A 17343-nucleotide genomic window follows, 5' to 3' on the forward strand; every position below is an offset into this window, starting at 1 on the left:
TGGGAGGTCTTACTCTGTATCACTAAAGCTTTCTGAAGAAATAAGTGTTCTTAACCATCACTGCTAGTATTATGAAGCACCGCATCTCGAAAGTATGTTAAAGGTCAATCCTAATGAATTGGTCCAATAAAAATTAAGGTGGTTGCTTGACTATTTTTAAATATTTTAATTTTTTATATGTGATTGCCCTATAATTGAGAAGCTTAAAACAGTTTTTAAAAAAGTTTTACCTTTACTGAATGGTGGCCATTTGCATAAGTGTGCGACGATGTTTCAGTTTAGAGACATTAGCAAAAATATGAATATCTCTGCACTGGATTAAGTTACAACATTGCAATTGACATGATTGTTTTTAGAAAGGTGTTCTCTACAGCTTTGTCAATTACATAAAATACCCTTAATTCAAAAATAACAAGTTAAAATGAACTCCGAAGTTTGGTGTCCAAATTTTCAAAAATCCACTTTTTAGGCGCAAAAAATAACAAACAAGGAGTGATTTCTGAGTGATTATTTTGTTCCCATAGTTAGATATCATACACTACTATCCTCATATAGAGCAAGAACACTTACCAATGTTTCCTAAATTTTGTTACGTATTTTTGAAATTTGGAAATTTTCATGTTTTGCAAAGTTTGGGGTTAGTTATATGAGGTGGGACTGAATATTAAGATGATATTTTTGCACAGTCTGTAAACCTATATGATAGCAACATACTGCAAAAATTTCAACATTGATATCTGACTGTGAACAAAGATATGAATTTTTGAAAATGAGGAGATAATTCTCATTACACTACAACTGATCTTGTGGCTGTTGCCTATTCATGTGTGATATTGGTGGGATATAATCAATTATTATTGAAGTTAGGTACTGAATTATATATAAAAAGTCATAACATCACTGAAATTAAAATTTATATTATCTGGACATACTTAAAATAAATATTTCAATTAACATCCTTCGAGATACGACTGTTCCTAAACCTGGCGGTGAATGTCAAGAACACTTATTTCGTAACACAGCTTCTGTGATATAGAATTAGACCTCCCAGTTGCTGGGGTACGTTCAAGCACTGAAAGTTTCCAAAAAAACAATTTTTTTCATTGGTATCCAAACTTTGTCACTAGTAGATTTCTTTAATGATGTTCTTGGGCCAGCAGGACCATAAAAATTCACAAAAACGATGTTTTCCAAACTTATTCTTTCAACCTCTGCAAGCCACCACAGTTCATCATACACACATGCCACTATGCCATTCAACATTAAAGGCAGAGATGTTATGTTACTGACACAATGATCCTCATAAATTTCGGTTTCTGATGTTACATAGCACTGAACTAAGTTTTCTGCAATGCCAAGGAATTTGTGGAAATGCCTTGTTCCTTTTATTGCTACATAGTTTTCAAATCTGGTTTGTAAGTGTTGTTTTCATATGCAGAACCATTTCTTCTATCTTCATCAGAAAATAGGTAATGCCTTTAATATTATCCTTGCAAATGACAGACATGTCCTGTACTGTGAGAATTTGATCTGTCATTGGGTCTTCATAGGCTGGCTTTACTTACTTCACTTTTTGTTGTACCTCCTACTCCATCACATGCATTTTTACCATGGAAAGACGCAAAAAAGGGCCATTTAGCCTAGAATCCAAAGTCTACTTTGTGGTTGCACAGATTTGAAAAATTCTTTTTGTTCTTATACTGACCACCACTTCCATCTGAAAAGCATATCAGCTTCTCAACGTTGGGAATATTTTCTTTTATGAAATTTATTACATACTTTTGAAACACATGTATAGCCAAATTGTTGTGCTCCAAGTAGTCACTTAGAATGCAAACTGAAGAACTACAAACTTCATCTTTCTCATTTTTAGAGTAGAGAACAAATGGATGCACTGTTGCCTGGTCATTGACTCAGTGGTACCCTTGTATTGCATCCTGAATCACAAACGTAAAATTTTCTGCAAAATCAGCTAGCACTATGCATTCAGTTTCATAAAGTTGTGCTTTTTTGTGCTTCAAAAACTTACTTTGGATTTTAGAAACATAGTGGTGATTTTTGAGTTTTGTAAGTTATCAATTAAATATTCCAAGTTCTCTTCCTATGATTTAACCAGCTATCATTTCTGCCCTGTCAATTGTGACTCGCTATGTGAAGGTAATACTGTCTGGGATTTTCTCATCGTATTCATGAAACAATTCAATAACAGTTTCCTTGCCAGGGCATTTATTACACAAACTCATCATGCAGTCATAACTTAGTGTCACAGACCATTAAACATAGTAACTCTCTATAGTTAAGATTACTGAGTTTTGCATCCGCAATTATCAGGTTGGCATTTTGATGATATAAAACAACACATATGGAGTGTCTCCCTGAGGATCCAGCCAAAATACACCACTTAGGGCGGAGGTCACAAAATTCTGACCTTCCGATTTTGCATTCAGGATGAGAATTTTTGAAAGCTACATAAAGTTCATTTAAATTTGACAGCACTAGTCGTTCCTGCTTTGTTACTTTAACTCCATTTATAACAACTCTTTTGCCATCTTTGGAACCTGGGCACATTCTACTGCTTTCATCATATTCAAAAAACTGCTGGATCTTTTTGATTGTTTCGTCACTTATACCTACTCCTCTATTCTTTCCTAAAACTGGAACAATGCCTTGCTCTGTCACTAATTTCCGGGTTAGAAACATTAAATTTATGAACTGTTTTTTCTCTTGACCATGAGTCAGGGAGAAAACTTAAAATTTTAACTTTTTCCTCTTTAGATGTCAACATTTAATTTCTCTATTAAGCTCAAATATTCAGTGTCAGATAATGCTGGTGGTAGGTTTTCTTCTTCTTTGGAAATAATGTTGGTATCAGTATAATTAAAGCACAATTCCAATTTTGTATGAAATTTGTTGTACCATATTTTCAATAGCTACTTTTCTTTTTCTGCTACTTACTTTTATTATTTTCCAAGCAGGAGACATGCCTAACTTAGAACAAGCAAAATTCAATATGCTAACAGCTTCTTCATTAGGACCATAAAAGTCATTAACAAGGTTACATGATTCTGGTTCTGGATTCACAACAAATATTTTTGAGTAACAATTTGGGCACAGAGAATTTCCAGGAATCGCATTGCAATTCACGTGGGAAACTGTTTCACTCTCACATAACAAGGACAAATGTTCAAGTTTTAGTTCCCTCAAACGTTTAGTAATAGGCTTTTTATGAACTTTAAGTGGATCATAGCTCTTTCTTCCAAAAATGTGGTCGTACTTCAGAATATATTTCTTCTCGCGATACTCACACACTGATGTTACCGAAGAACTTACTGGAAATTAAAACAAATTTGGTCTAACTTCATTAAAGTCATTGACATTTTTCAAGTTTTTTTTTTTTTAAACTGAACTGTAAACTGTTTTGTGACGCACTTCACTTGCTATCTGTCCTTCAGAGCACTGTTCATCCATATTATTGCATTCCAGTTAATCTCTCAAAATTAATTACAAATTACACACAGAACAAAGCACAAAACACATTCTACACTCTTGATGAAGTATGTGCGCCCACTCTAACAGAGGTTTCAGAACAGACTGTCTACAACGATGCCACACCCAGCAATAATGCATTTCTTTATTGAGAATAAACCTAAACGTAAATGGGCATTTTTATTACCATAAAACAAGAGCAAAAGCTCCTATTGTTTAATAATACATTAGTAAAAATAAATAAACTAAATGATTATTGGGTGGCAGTGTTAACTAAATATATGTCACAATTAAATTTTATTACAATGAAACAATAAATCACTTAAGTAGGCAACAGCCATAAGATCAGTTGTAGAGTAATGAGAATTATTTCCTCTTTTCAAAAATTCGTATCTTTGTTCACAGTCAGATATCAATGTTGAAATTTTTACAGTATGTTGCTATCATATAGGTATACAAACTGTGCAAAAATCGTATTTTTATATTCCGTCCCACGTGAGATAAGTAACCTCAAACTTTACAAAAAAACGTAAATTTTCAAATTTCAAAAATTCATAAAAAATTAAGGAAACAGTTGTAAATGTTCTTGCTCTATATGAGGCTAGTAGTGTATCATATCTAAGTACAGGAAAAAAATAGACACTCAGAATTCACTCCTTGTTTGTTATTTTTGGGCCTAAAAAGTGGATTTTTGAAGATTTGGATACCAAACTTTGGAGCTCATTTTGACTGGTTATTTTTGAATATAGGGTAGTTTGTGTAACAGACAATGTTGTAGAGGACACATTCCTAAAAACAATCATGAAAATTGCAATGCTGTAACTTAACTCAGTGCAGAGATATTCAAATTTTCGGTAATGTCTCCAGACAGAAAAATCATCACGCATCTACAAATAAAAATGGCCGCCATCCAGTAAAGGTGCAAGATAAATTATTTAAAAAAAACTGTTTTGAACTTCTTAAATATAGGCCAATCACACATAAAAAATTAAAATATTTACAAATGGCCCAGCAACCATCATTGGTCCACTTCATATGGATTGACCCTCAATTCAAAATATTTATTTTAAATTTGCCATATAACGTAAATGTATAGTTCAGCAATTTTTTGAGTTCTGCAAATAATTCAATATCTTAACTTCAATAATAACTGATTACATCTATCCAATATCACACATGAATTCGCCAATACCCTTAAGATTAATTGTAGTGTAATATGAATTATTTCATCATCAATATCTTTGTTCACAATCATATATCAATGCTGGAGTTAATACAGTACTTTGCTATCATATAAGTGCACAAAATGTGCAAAAACCTAATTCTTATATTCAGTCCCACCAGAGATAAATTTCAAAAATTTATAAAAAATATAAATTAAGGAAACATTAGCCAGAGGTCTTGCTCTATATCAGACTAGTAGTTTATGACATCTAACTAGAGAAAAAAAAAACACTCTGATACATCACCCCCCCCCCCCCTATTTCTTTTCTTCTTGTTTCTAAAAAGTGAATTGTCTAGATTTTCAATGCCAAACTTTGGAGGTCATTTTGACTGGTTATTTTTTAATTTAAGGCATCTTGGGTACTAAAAAATTAGTGGAGACTTTTCTAAAAACAATCATGCAATTGCAATGTTGTCACTTAACTCAGTGCAGAAATATTCAAATTAGTGCTAATGTCTCTAAACTGAAACACCGTCATGCACTCACAAATAAAATGGCCACCATTCAGTAATGGTTTAAGGTAATTTTTTTAAGCTGTTTTGAGCTTCTCAATTATAGGATAATCACATATAAAAAACCAAAATATTTAAAAATTGTCAAGCAACCAACTTAATCTTTACTGGATCACTTCACTTGGACTGACCCGTTAGCAGTTTCAAACTTTTCGACATTGGACACTGTCAATAGGGAGGAGGAAAAATACACCGTTGATGTGATCTTTTTACTGGTACTATAGTGGATTTAACTGAAACAAGCTACATACTATAGTGGATTTAACTGAAACAAGCTACATGAAAACTGGATCAAACCAAAACATGGAAGGCCTTTATGAAAGACTCTTGTGTAAAATAATGCTTACTCTCGTGTCTGGTAAATACAATGAGAAACAAAACTAATTATGATCAATGACTGAGTTAATTTTTTTAAATACTGAAAACTAAAAGTTAAGTAAATAAAACATTTTAAAAATGACATTATTTCATTATTGGAAGTTTCATATTGTCCTTCTGTGTTTTTGGCTGCTGCCATAATTGTGATCCTGTTTAAAAAGAAGTATTCCATATTTTGAGTTGTGGTAGTATGGACCAAAATAAGACAAAAATGTTGAGGAAACATGAGCTCTAAATTGCATTCTTGGAAGCTATGACCATTTGTTCATCTTCACCACTGTAAAACTCATCTCATCTACTGCAAGGTCTTTGCTGATACAATAAACACATGAGAATACGTGACTTTAGGTTTTCCCGGCATACAGAATGATGGACTATTTCCCAATTCAGCTGGTTGGTGTCATGCAATAGGAGCAATAATTCACCAAATCATATTCTTGCCATCTTCAGGAACACCTGAAGATTGCAAGAAACTGGCTTGTCAAAATATTGCACCTGTTGCACGGTGCTAACCAGCTCAATACCAGAGAAATATTTGAATAATGCGGACACATTCCTCTGTTATTGCCTAAGGGTACAGCATGCAGTAAACGTCTTTAGTGTTATTACTGTGACTCATATTCACAATTCTGAATAAATACTGTGTGTACACTTGTTGTAATGGAACCAGTTTGTTTTAAGATATGTTTGGGAAGTGGGCTTAACAGCACTTACAGTGTACCTGGCTTTTCTGCAGTGTGCAATTTGTTTGAATCAGCTGTAGTGAATCAAGTGATAGTATACAGTGGCCAACGAGAATTGTGAAATCTAATATAGTCTGTTTTCAATACTGGAGAGCGGGAAGCCTGAAGTCGTGACAGGCTTACCTGTAGTGTAGCCGGAGGCCTAGATTATGCTGGAATGTGACAACTTTGTTGTGAGTTGGCACAGCCAACAAATGAGAATGGTAAACACTTGATGTACTGAGAGACTAACCTGTAGTGAGTGCTGAGACAGGTTAGGTTGGAATGCAACAGTTTGCTTGTGTGTGTGTCCAAGGCCAATGAACCTCAACACAAAAATATGATTGAAGTCACAGATTGATGAGTAACACCGCTGAAGATATACATTAATCACTGCAATAATCTATTTTTATGTCTTATTTCAGATTTCCCCAAACATTCCAACAATGTGGTCAAAAGAACAAAATATCACCTACTACATTTATAAACAATGTGAAATCACAACTCAGCATTCTCAGGCCTTAATCATGATTCACTGCTGTCACTTCCCATCATTCATTAGGCCCAGCACACAATGAAAAAGCCACAGTGTAACCTAAGTTTACTTTTACCATAAAATCTAACTTAGACAGTGAATTGGCATCACAAAGTTCCAGTAAGACGGATGTAGAGGAATTACATGCGTAGTTTAAGCAAATTGTGGAGGGTTATGTGCCTAGTAACTGGATGAAGGACGAAAAAGACCCACCATGGTTTAATAACGAAATTCGGTGGACACTAAAGAAGCAGAAGCTGTTGCACTCTACGTTCAAAACGGGACGCACAAATGACGACAAGCGAACCTTATTAGACATTCGGGTGTCTGTGAAAAGTCTGTGAGTGAAGATACAACTACCACCGTCACAACTTAGCAAAAGATCTGGCTGAGAACCCGAGAAAATTCTGGTCATATATAAAATTAGTAGGGCTTCTATTCAGTCCCTTGTTGACCCTTCTGGTGTGGCATTTGAGGACAGCAAAATGAAAGCCAAAGTTTTAAACTTCACATTCAAGGAATCATTCAAACAGGAGAACCGTACAGTGCCCCATTGCAGACTGTTAATGAAGGTACAAGCATATGGAGTAAGTTCACAGATATGTGAATGGCTCAAAGACTTCTTAAATAATAGAACCCAGTATGCAGGCCTCGATGGCAAGTGTTCATCAGAGACAAGGCTACCGTCAGAAGTGCCCCAGAGAAGTGTGACAGGACTGCTGCTGTTCTCTCATTCGGCGGACTGGATGGACAGCAATCTGTGATTGTTTTCTGATGATGCTACAGTGTATGGTAAGGTGTCAAAGTTGAATGACTGTAGGAAGCTACAAGACGATTTGGACAAAATTTCTAATTGGTGTGATGAATGGCAGCTAGCCCAAAATGTGGAAAAACACAAGTTAATGTGGATGAGCCAGAAGAACAAACCTGTAAGGTTCTGATACAGTGTTACTAGTGTCGTGTTTGACATAGTAATGTCGTTTAAATATCTGGGTGTAATGTTGCAAAGCGATATGAGGTGGTACAAGCACGTGAAAACTGTGGTAGTGAAGGCAAATGGTCGACTTCGGTTTACTTGGAGAATTTTAGGAAAGAGTGGCTCATCTGTAAAGGAAATTGCCCATAGGACACTGGTGTGACCTGTTCTTGAGTACTGCTCGAATGTTTGGAATCCGTCCCATGTTGCATTGAAAGAAGACATCAAAGCAATTCAGAGGCGGGAGGCTAGATTTGTTACCACTACGTTCGAACAACACATAAGTGTTACAGAGATGCTTTGGGAACTCAAATGGGAATCCCTGGTGAAGCTGACTGCTGAATGATTCTACTGCCACCAATATACATCGCATATAAGAACCATGAAGACAATATACGAGAAATTACGGCTCATACACAGGCATACAGACAGTCACTTTTCCCTCACTCTGTTTGTGAGTGGATGATGATGATGATGATGATGATGATGATGATGATTGGACTGTGGCGCGCTCAACTGCACAGTTATCAGCGCCCGCACAAATTCCCAACTGTTTCTCAGTCCAATCTTCCACTTCCATGAATGATGATGAAATGATGAGGGCAACACAAACACCCAGTCATCTCGGTTTGTGAGTGGAACAGGAGAGGAAATGACAAGTATTGGTACAGGGTACATTGCACCATGCTCCTTACGGTAGGTTGCGGAGTATCTGTGTGGATGTAGAAATTCTTTTATATTGAAGTTTAAGTTTTGTCTTTGTACACACCAGCAAAATTAAAGCCCATTGTTCCATATGGGAAATTATCTGTTATAGTCTGGCAATGGAAAAACCATTGAGCCTGTGTCCTGTATGCTGAAAAGTACAGAACACACGGTACCATCTGCACATTTATTCAAGTGTCTTTTCCAGTGACTAGCACACCCTTTACAGAAGCGTGCTTAACTACGAATGGACAGCTTACCGAGCAGCTTTAGTGATGGCTCACAAGGGCAGGTCACTTGTAATAGCAGGCAAATTACTGTTTCACAGTAACAAAACAATGTGTTCTCATCTCTTTACCGCATTCTGTAGGTTGTTCAGAACAGCAAAGAGCCTGCAGTTGATGCGGTGTGTTTCACATTAGCAAAGATAAACAAGTACTTGCACCTCTCACAATATGTATTTTAAAGCCCATGTTTACTAAACTTTTCTCTTTGTTTGGTCCATACTACTACCTCTCAAAATCCAGAATGAGATTTTCACTCTGCAGCGGAGTGTGCACTGATATGAAACTTCCTGGCAGATTAAAACTGTGTGCCGGACAGACTCGAACTCAGGACCTTTGCCTTTCGCGGCCCGGCACACAGTTTTAATCGGCCACGAAGTTTCATATCGGCGCACACTCCGCTGCAGAGTGAAAATCTCATTCCACAAACATCCCCCAGGCTGTGGCTAAGCCATGTCTCCGCAATATCCTTTCTTTCAGGAGTGTTAGTTCTGCTAGGTTCAGAGGAGAGCTTCTGTAAAGTTTGGAAGGTAGGAGACGAGGTACTGGCAGAAGTAAAGCTGTGAGGACAGGGCGTGAGTCGTGCTTGGGTAGCTCAGTCGGTAGAGCACTTGCCCGCAAAAGGCAAAGGTCCCCGAGTTTGAGTCTCGGTCCGGCACACAGTTTTAATCTGCCAGGAAGTTTCACCTCTCAAAATGTTTTTTTGACACCATGTTTAACTTCATGCAGTTCAGTGTGTGTGTGTGTGTGTTATCAAAGAAATAGCATCAGCAGAAAGATTCGGTTTTTCTGGGAGTGTGCAACTACATAAAACTAGAGATTTCAGTGAGCAGATGAATTTAAATCTGTCTAGCCTTAACCAAAAAATGGTCTGTGGTGGATGGCAAAACACACGAAGTAAATAGGCGAAGGAAATAAATCCACTAGGTGTGTTTTATTGTCTGCAAATCAGTGTATGATAGCCAAATCTGTAAATACAGTAAACATGTCAGGTTATAAGCATTACAAACTACAGATGAAACCATTCTACTGATTCATTAACACCATTGGTATAATGATTATTCTCCTCTCAACCACCAGCAACATTGTTTAGACAATGCATGGCATTGGACACACTTTTTCCAAAGAAAATAATGTCAGTAACATCAGCCGCAATGAAATATTATTCATTATTCATACGAGTAATGTAATTGCAGCAATTCAGTTAAAAATTTACATAGATTAGGCATACTGCCTTAAGGGAACACACTGACTGCCTTCTAAATAAAATCATTTTATTCATGTTGAGTTACAATGTATCTTAGCATTGTGCATCAAAATGTACTGGTATATAAAGTTGTGTGTGCAAGTCAGTTTGATTTTGTAATTTAGTTTTATAATATTTACTATCCCTCTTTTTAACACAGATCACCTAATGACAACTTGCTAAGAAGTCGAAAATGGTTATGACACCACCTACATCCATACACTAAGCCATTGTGAAGTACAGTTCCCACTGTAACTGACACTATGGTTTCTTTCTAATCCATTTGCATATGGAGCACAGGTAAAAAATGACTGCTTAAATGCTTTTATGCACATTGTAATTAACCTTGTTTTCGCACATCCCACTGGACGGATACATAGTGAGGTCTAACACAATTTCCAGATTCTTAACTTCATTATGCTTCTTCTAACTTTGTAAGTAGTGTTTCGCAACATAGTTGGTGTTTATCTTCAAGTGTTTGCCAGTTCAGATGTTTCAGCATCTCTACGACTCTCCCACCAGTCAAAGAAACTTGTGATCATTTGTACTACCGTTCTTTGTCCACATTCCCCTGATAAGTCATAATTGCTATGGATCCCTCACAGTTGAGTAATATTCTAGGATGGGTCCCATGAGTATTTCGTAAGCTAACTGTTATTTATGTGAAGTGAGGTTGAAATATAAACAAAGAATCACAATTTTTACAAATTTATAAATCAGCACACCATAATTTACTGTATTGCAGTTCTGGTAAGAGTTATGCAATTGTTCCCCCTTGCATGTTTCATAGTTCATGTATGACATATGCACAAAAGGTGCAACAAAATATTATTTGGAGGTTTGTCTATTATGTAATACAGTGTTTCTCTTTTTACTTCAGAGTGCTAGTTATGAAAATAGTGTTAAATATTAAATGAACAAAGACCTCAAGCTACAATGCAGATGTCACCATATCCAAGGATTTTTTTTTCTTTTTCTTGAGAGGGAGGGGGGATGCTATCACACACTTAAAGTTGTTTCTTGTCTACGAGTACATCACTGCATGTAAAAGCATTAGCTTCAGAGCCCAGTGACATCTATAGCGTAAGAGAAAAAGCCACCAGTCCTGCTGCCCAAGATGGGAGAAGCAGATGTGGATTTCTTGAAAGTATCATCCTGGAATCCATTTGAAGAGTTCTGAGGTATAATTTCTAGGGCAGCTATCAGAGTGCATAAAAAGAAATCATTAATATAAACAACCATAGCTCACAACATTGGCTTAAGCATGCATCAAAATACTACACACATAGCTGTACTGCATGACAAGCACTGTATCTGATACAAAATCCCTATACATAGGTGTTTTCCACAGAAAGAGAAATCAACAACTTAAAAGGAAACAAAACCGTAATAGTGTCACAATCTGTTGGAAACAGCCATCAATTAAACTAATGTCATCTCACTCACATGTAATTTATTTTTGACATTGTCCTCGCACGCTGCAAACTGTGCTACAGCAATAAGCGCTGATGCTTTCCAGCATGATGTAGCGGATGACTTACGACGGCTGCCGCCATTAAAACCGAGCCACTGGAACAAAACCGTAATGTACCAGTCGGCATTAAACTTCGGAAATCACGTCACTTCAAGCAGTGGTTCACCAAACAGCGAGTTAATGATGCCAAAAAACTTGTTTAACCCATAGTCCTTTTCGTCATCAACACCTTTCAGTATAGCCACATACTTAATCTTAGAAAAATCAAAAATTGAAACCACGAAATTAACTGGTATTGTAGTAACTCATAACAACAGCGGTGAAGGTCATGGTAATCTTGACAGCTGGTCAACAGTAACGTTAATATGTACAGGCACGTATACATTTTCTTTAGGAAGCTAAGTAATTACCTTAACTGGTTGACGCGAAACTATTGTACTACATGTATAAAATTTCAAGGTGCTTCGTAAATAATTTGTAGCGAACTGGCGAAGCATTTCAACTCATATATTAGAACAGAGCTACACGAAATTTATGAAATTTGCGTGCCACAGGTTCATTGTCGTTAAGACAATGTGGTTTTCATAAAGCAACAAACACGGCGAGCCCTTTGATCCATTGTTACATTGAACTCAATAATATTACTTTATCCATTTCCCCATGAGGTAAACAGCGCTGTAGGACAGTTGACTGTCTATGTTTATCACTCGAACAAAGACTTTCATTCCACACAATAGATAACTGTTTAACGATTCACCTCTACCACTCGTTTTCTTCGCTTAAATGAGATGATAATCGCGTTAAAGGCTATTGTAACACCCACGCTATGTCTGGACACTCTAGAGCTTTTGCACAATACAATTTATTCCCGGATAGGAAACAATCTTTGCTGCTTTTGTCTTTGCTTCGTCGCCATCTTAGTTGACGTAGAGTTGCTATGTGACGTCATCTTCGGAAGCATTCGGGTCTCCAGAGTCTGAGCTGATTGGTTCCCGACTTCACCCGAACAGGTCAATGTCTGAAGGATCTAAAATTTTGTTGGTGGAGTGTCTTGTGTTTCGTATAATGTAAAACCAGATTCGTTAAACGCGCTCCCCATCCCTTACAAAGTTGGATTCCGATATACTTCAGTTGAAACCAGTGCATTTAGATGAGTCTCAAAAGTGTAAAACAGAACTATTAAGGAGGACCTACTAGCTGCCTGCCCCGTTCGATGTTTCGTGTTCAAGGGTGTTCGCATGAAATGTGATAAATCTATGAAGTTCATGAACATATATGAAATAATTCAACGCCGATAGAAATGAGTGGACGTCCAAGGACAACGTCCTTTGCTGAGGGTAACAAGCAACCACCTAATCCTCCGTTAGGAGGCATGAAAATAAGTAGTAAGTGCAGTTACTCAGCAGAGCTTCAGTAGTGACGTCGGTTAGGCCTAATAAGGGTTCAACATGGCTGCTGATTCTTTCTAATTCATGTATATAATCTTAAATTTGCATGAAACATTTCGTACGTGATCAATAAAATGCTGGATCTATAACGCGCCGTCGTATAGCGGCCGTAAATTACGTGGTAGTAGTCGATGGCTTACGTTGCAAGTGTCTGTAATTTTCATCTCCTGGCGCTCTAATAATTGTCAAAACATAGATTCGCCAGGTTTTTTGTGTTATTTCCATGTATAGATCTATTTTTATGTTGGGCGATCTTCATGTACTGCACCAAAGTTCTCACAAACTGTGCAGTACACGAGAGTTATTACCACATCGCCAAAACCACTAGGTTGCCTGAAGTTTCCTACTTCGGACTGCAATATAATTATAGAATATCATATGACTCAGCAGCCAACAGTTACTTCTAAAGAAATGGAATTCACAGCAACGACATTTCCTCAATTTTTGACATGCATGTTCAAATTTTTTTATATAATTAGGCCTAACCGTACCTGATTCTGCACCTATATTAATTGCATGCTCCAACTTAATAATCTATTTTTAACTGTGTATATATGTTGCCTTACTTGTAACTATATCCATGTATGCATCCATTTGGTGTTTCCCTATACCTCCTTCTTGTTTCATGTAAAGGTGCTAATTGCCCATGAACTGCTGATTTGTCATTAACAATGTGTATCATGTCTGTGCTGAAATAATCGGGGAAAAGCTACAGCAAATGGTAGCAATCTCCAATCTTAGTGTTCTTAGAAACAAAATGTCAATATTTCATATGAAGGATTGAAAGAGCAACGAATTTTCAGATAGTAAAAGCTTTTGAAAGCTAAAGTGTTCTGTAAGGTATTTGGTCATACTGCTTATTTAACACAATACCAATCTTCACTAATTGCCACCGGTTACTGCAGAGAAATTTTAATTATTGCTACCATTTTTTTCTTTTCTATGTGGATCTTACCAGGCCTGTGCTTGATAACATATTTCATTATGATTTTTGCAAAGATTGATGAATTAATGCCATTAAGCCATTAAACAGTTACATTTAAGATGAAGCACTACTCACTGAATCTGTCTGCAAACAGAAGGCAGTATTTTGCTGCAATCTGCATTTGATTGCTTGAGGTGTTGTCTAGATCAATTTAGCATTCTTAAATTTGTAGCAAAAGTAACTGTCTTCTTAATAGTCAGTGGTCTGAGAGACTTCAGATGTGAACGTTATTGGTTAGGCATTACTGTGACTGTTACTGACCTTAAATGGAACAAGTTTTGCTGTTAATGTCCGTATTTATTATCCACGTAAATCTACGTGATGGAAGTTTAAAGCTCCACAACACACTATGAAATAATAGTGACTGGTGAGAGTAAACATGTCATTTGATCTGACACACATGAGACTAGTTCGTTTAATAGCACCTGTATTGTGGTTGTGTATCATATTTGCATACATATGCAGGAGAAGGTGTTTATCAACAAAGTAACTACTTTCAGGGGAGACGAGTCTACTCATACTGAATGATGGAATAAACTGGCAAGAGTGGGAATGTAAACAGGTTGAACTTAGGATTTTTGCGGAATTATGCAGAAGCTGAAATCTTCATAGCTATAACACTGTGTGGCACAAGTCTACAATTTATTAAGAAAATTTTACATTATTTCTCTTGTTAATTCGATTGAAAACATTTTAAATGTAACTTGTTCAAATTAAAATTAATTTGTTACTGTCATCGTTGAAACTGTTATTGTTATGATCCTCGTAATGAGGTAATGCAAACGTAAAAGGATGCAGCTGCTGCTCATATTTGCCATTTCCTACAGTCTACCTCATGACAACGTATATCGGTCGGCATTTCAGGAATACGCAACCCTCGGGAATGCTGGGAAATGCCTCTTGCAGTCACCCAGAGACGTAATCACCATATATATATATATATATATATATATATATATATATATATATATATATATATATTGCTGGAGAAAAGATATTTCGTCATGTAGTTCGTGATACTTTTTGGGACAGTTGTTAGATGCATTGGTTCAGCAACTCGGGGAAGGCGGATAGCTTTTTCGGATGGAGGAGAGAGACAGCTGGGCTCTCTCCTCGGCCAGTGCTGCCATCTGGTCGTGCCTCACCAGTAGAGGAACTAAGTCGCGTAGAATTTTTGGCATAAACTCTTTGTATTCTTCAAAATATTACGAAATGCAATTAAAAATTGTATAGCTGCATTGAATGTTTAATAAAAGTATTTTTAAATGCATCTACTTCATTGTGCACTCAGAAAAAATTCTTACAGTAATTGTGGCACTGGGGAGGGGGAGATCAATTTTCCCGAGCGTAAGAAACACCGTTGTTCCATGGGTGTAATAATTGGGTCTTATTTAACCTGAAATTATTATATTTTATCATTTTTTAAATCTAGTATAATTTCTCGAAATTGATAGTGACATTTGTACTTAGTAAATCATTTAGACAGAAGTGTTTGTATAAAGATTAAGAACAGTGATGCGAAGAAATGCTTTGTAAATTTTCTTTTGATTTGTTGAGATGTGCGGATCAGTCCATCCACTTTGCTTTTCAAGTTACCAACAGACCCAAATACCGAAACGTGAAACACATCGTTCATAATTAGTGCACTAAATGGTTTGCTGCCTATTTTGGATATACTGCGAAAATATCCACTAAATAATACTGTAGGGTGTCGCATCTGTTACAAGAACTGTTGCTGCGACTGCAGCGTTTCTCTTAGCTTCTAACTTGGTTTAGATACTATGAGTAAAAGACGCTTCCTGGCCTTGCGGATGACAGGGGATCGATGTTCTCTTTCACGTGTAGTGGTGGTAATCAATCTTTCTGAAATGGCTCGTAACAAATTACTTTGGCGTTCAGATTAATACAACTGATCAGTGATGTGAAATGGGCGGATTGAGATAGCTATATATTGAATGTGCCGTGAGCGAACGATATTACTAAAGGTATAAAAGATTATTTCAAACTACAGTTCTTAAGATTTGAAAGGGGGAAAAAATGAGTATGAGTGAGTGATTTTACTGTTGTATGTGAAGAAGTTGTATGTTTATGACTTAAGTAAAAACTACTACCACTAGTACTACTACCACCACCTCCTCCTCCCTCCTCCCCCCCCCCATGCGTAAAAGAGAAATGACAACAAATTCCTTACTAGCATAAGGCACACCATAAGATAAATGTGTACAATTTCTTCCAGACTTAAAAATTACCACAACGGATAGTGCTGGGGACTATAAATAATTCTCATAAATGACTGAGAACGAATGAGATAACGATATTCTGGCTTGGCATGAAAACTGTAGACTACTCGCAGTGACTAATTGTTGCCTTGCACACTTCACCCGCTGATAGGTGCCAGTAATTTGCCAATTCTAAGTTTTGCTGATCGTAGTCTATTGCCAAGTTGGGTGCTTTCAGACTGGCTGTTATATTAATTCTGTATGATCTTATTTCTTTCAGCCAACTTAATTTGCCTTTATAACTGTTGCTCTCCTCAGTAGAAGTCTTAAATGCAACAATGTGAATTTACGTTGTAAGATATCAGTACTTCCGTAATGAACGTGCAACGAATAGAAAGCCTGTTTCGAAATTTTTACAGATTTCTCAGTGCGGGTCAAAATGTTTCTGTTCAATATGGGTTGGCCCGGCTGATTCTAGATATATGTACGTTGCAGCAGAATCGAACAAGTAGGAGTGTTTGTATTTATACAGCCGTCGAAATTCCTGGTTGCGCGTGGGCGGTAAATTGTGTCAAATGAGTTTTCTTAATGTAAAGGAAGGTAATCAGTAGTTCAACTAAATTAGCCTGTTAATAACCGTTAATTTGGCAAACTTATTTTTGGAAAGTGTAAGCCTTAGGTGGTTTTCCACATCTGTCAGGTTAATGCTGGCCGGTCGGCTGATTTACGTCTTCGCTGTATACACAAAACACTAAATATGGAAATACCAGAAATGGCATGGGAGAAAGCCATCGCGGAACAGCAGTACATTTGCAAGAGTGAAAAATGTGCGTTAGAAATAAGAAAGGCAGAAGAAAGATTAACAGCCACAAGTTGCTTTGGATCCCCTAGTTTCGACAGATCAGCGAAAAAGTGCAACCCGCGTTCTCCATAAAAAAAAGGCTGTATGTCACGGTTGGCGATAACCGGAACGATAGGGCAGTCTGTGATTTCCTTGGAGCAGGTGAAGTGCATGCAGGAATGTTTCCTCCAAAAAGGGTGCGGACGATTTGCTTCCTTTAACTATGCTCAGCTGAGCTTTTGTAACAGCTAACTGAAATGCTGACGGGAGATTCCTTCTACATCTATTATATGCGCTCAGTCACTGA

The 17343-nt window shown here is 36.9% G+C and overlaps 2 protein-coding genes across 4 annotated transcripts in view; one reads left to right on the forward strand and one right to left on the reverse strand.

Annotated features, from left to right (window-relative positions):
• The window catches only part of LOC126210126 (diablo IAP-binding mitochondrial protein-like), a 100983-nt gene extending 88534 nt beyond the window's left edge, over positions 1-12449 (reverse strand). The window contains exons 1-2 of one of the 2 annotated variants that reach the window (XM_049939269.1): positions 11954-12449; positions 11516-11638 (exon numbers count right to left, since the gene is read on the reverse strand). In XM_049939269.1, the coding sequence (XP_049795226.1) occupies positions 11516-11638; positions 11954-12040 (210 nt within the window). In that variant the 5' untranslated portion in view covers positions 12041-12449. The remainder of the gene's footprint in view (positions 1-11515; positions 11639-11953) is intronic. The other variant, XM_049939270.1, reaches the window with a different exon arrangement.
• A 76-nt stretch (positions 12450-12525) lies between these two features.
• Positions 12526-17343, forward strand: part of LOC126210127 (glycogen synthase kinase-3 beta) — a 325023-nt gene continuing 320205 nt past the window's right edge. Inside the window, exon 1 of one of the 2 annotated variants that reach the window (XM_049939273.1) lies at positions 12526-12928. In XM_049939273.1, the coding sequence (XP_049795230.1) occupies positions 12844-12928 (85 nt within the window). In that variant the 5' untranslated portion in view covers positions 12526-12843. The remainder of the gene's footprint in view (positions 12929-17343) is intronic. The other variant, XM_049939275.1, reaches the window with a different exon arrangement.

This window comes from Schistocerca nitens, chromosome 10 (assembly GCF_023898315.1).
Source record: "Schistocerca nitens isolate TAMUIC-IGC-003100 chromosome 10, iqSchNite1.1, whole genome shotgun sequence".
Taxonomy (NCBI): domain Eukaryota; kingdom Metazoa; phylum Arthropoda; class Insecta; order Orthoptera; family Acrididae; genus Schistocerca; species Schistocerca nitens.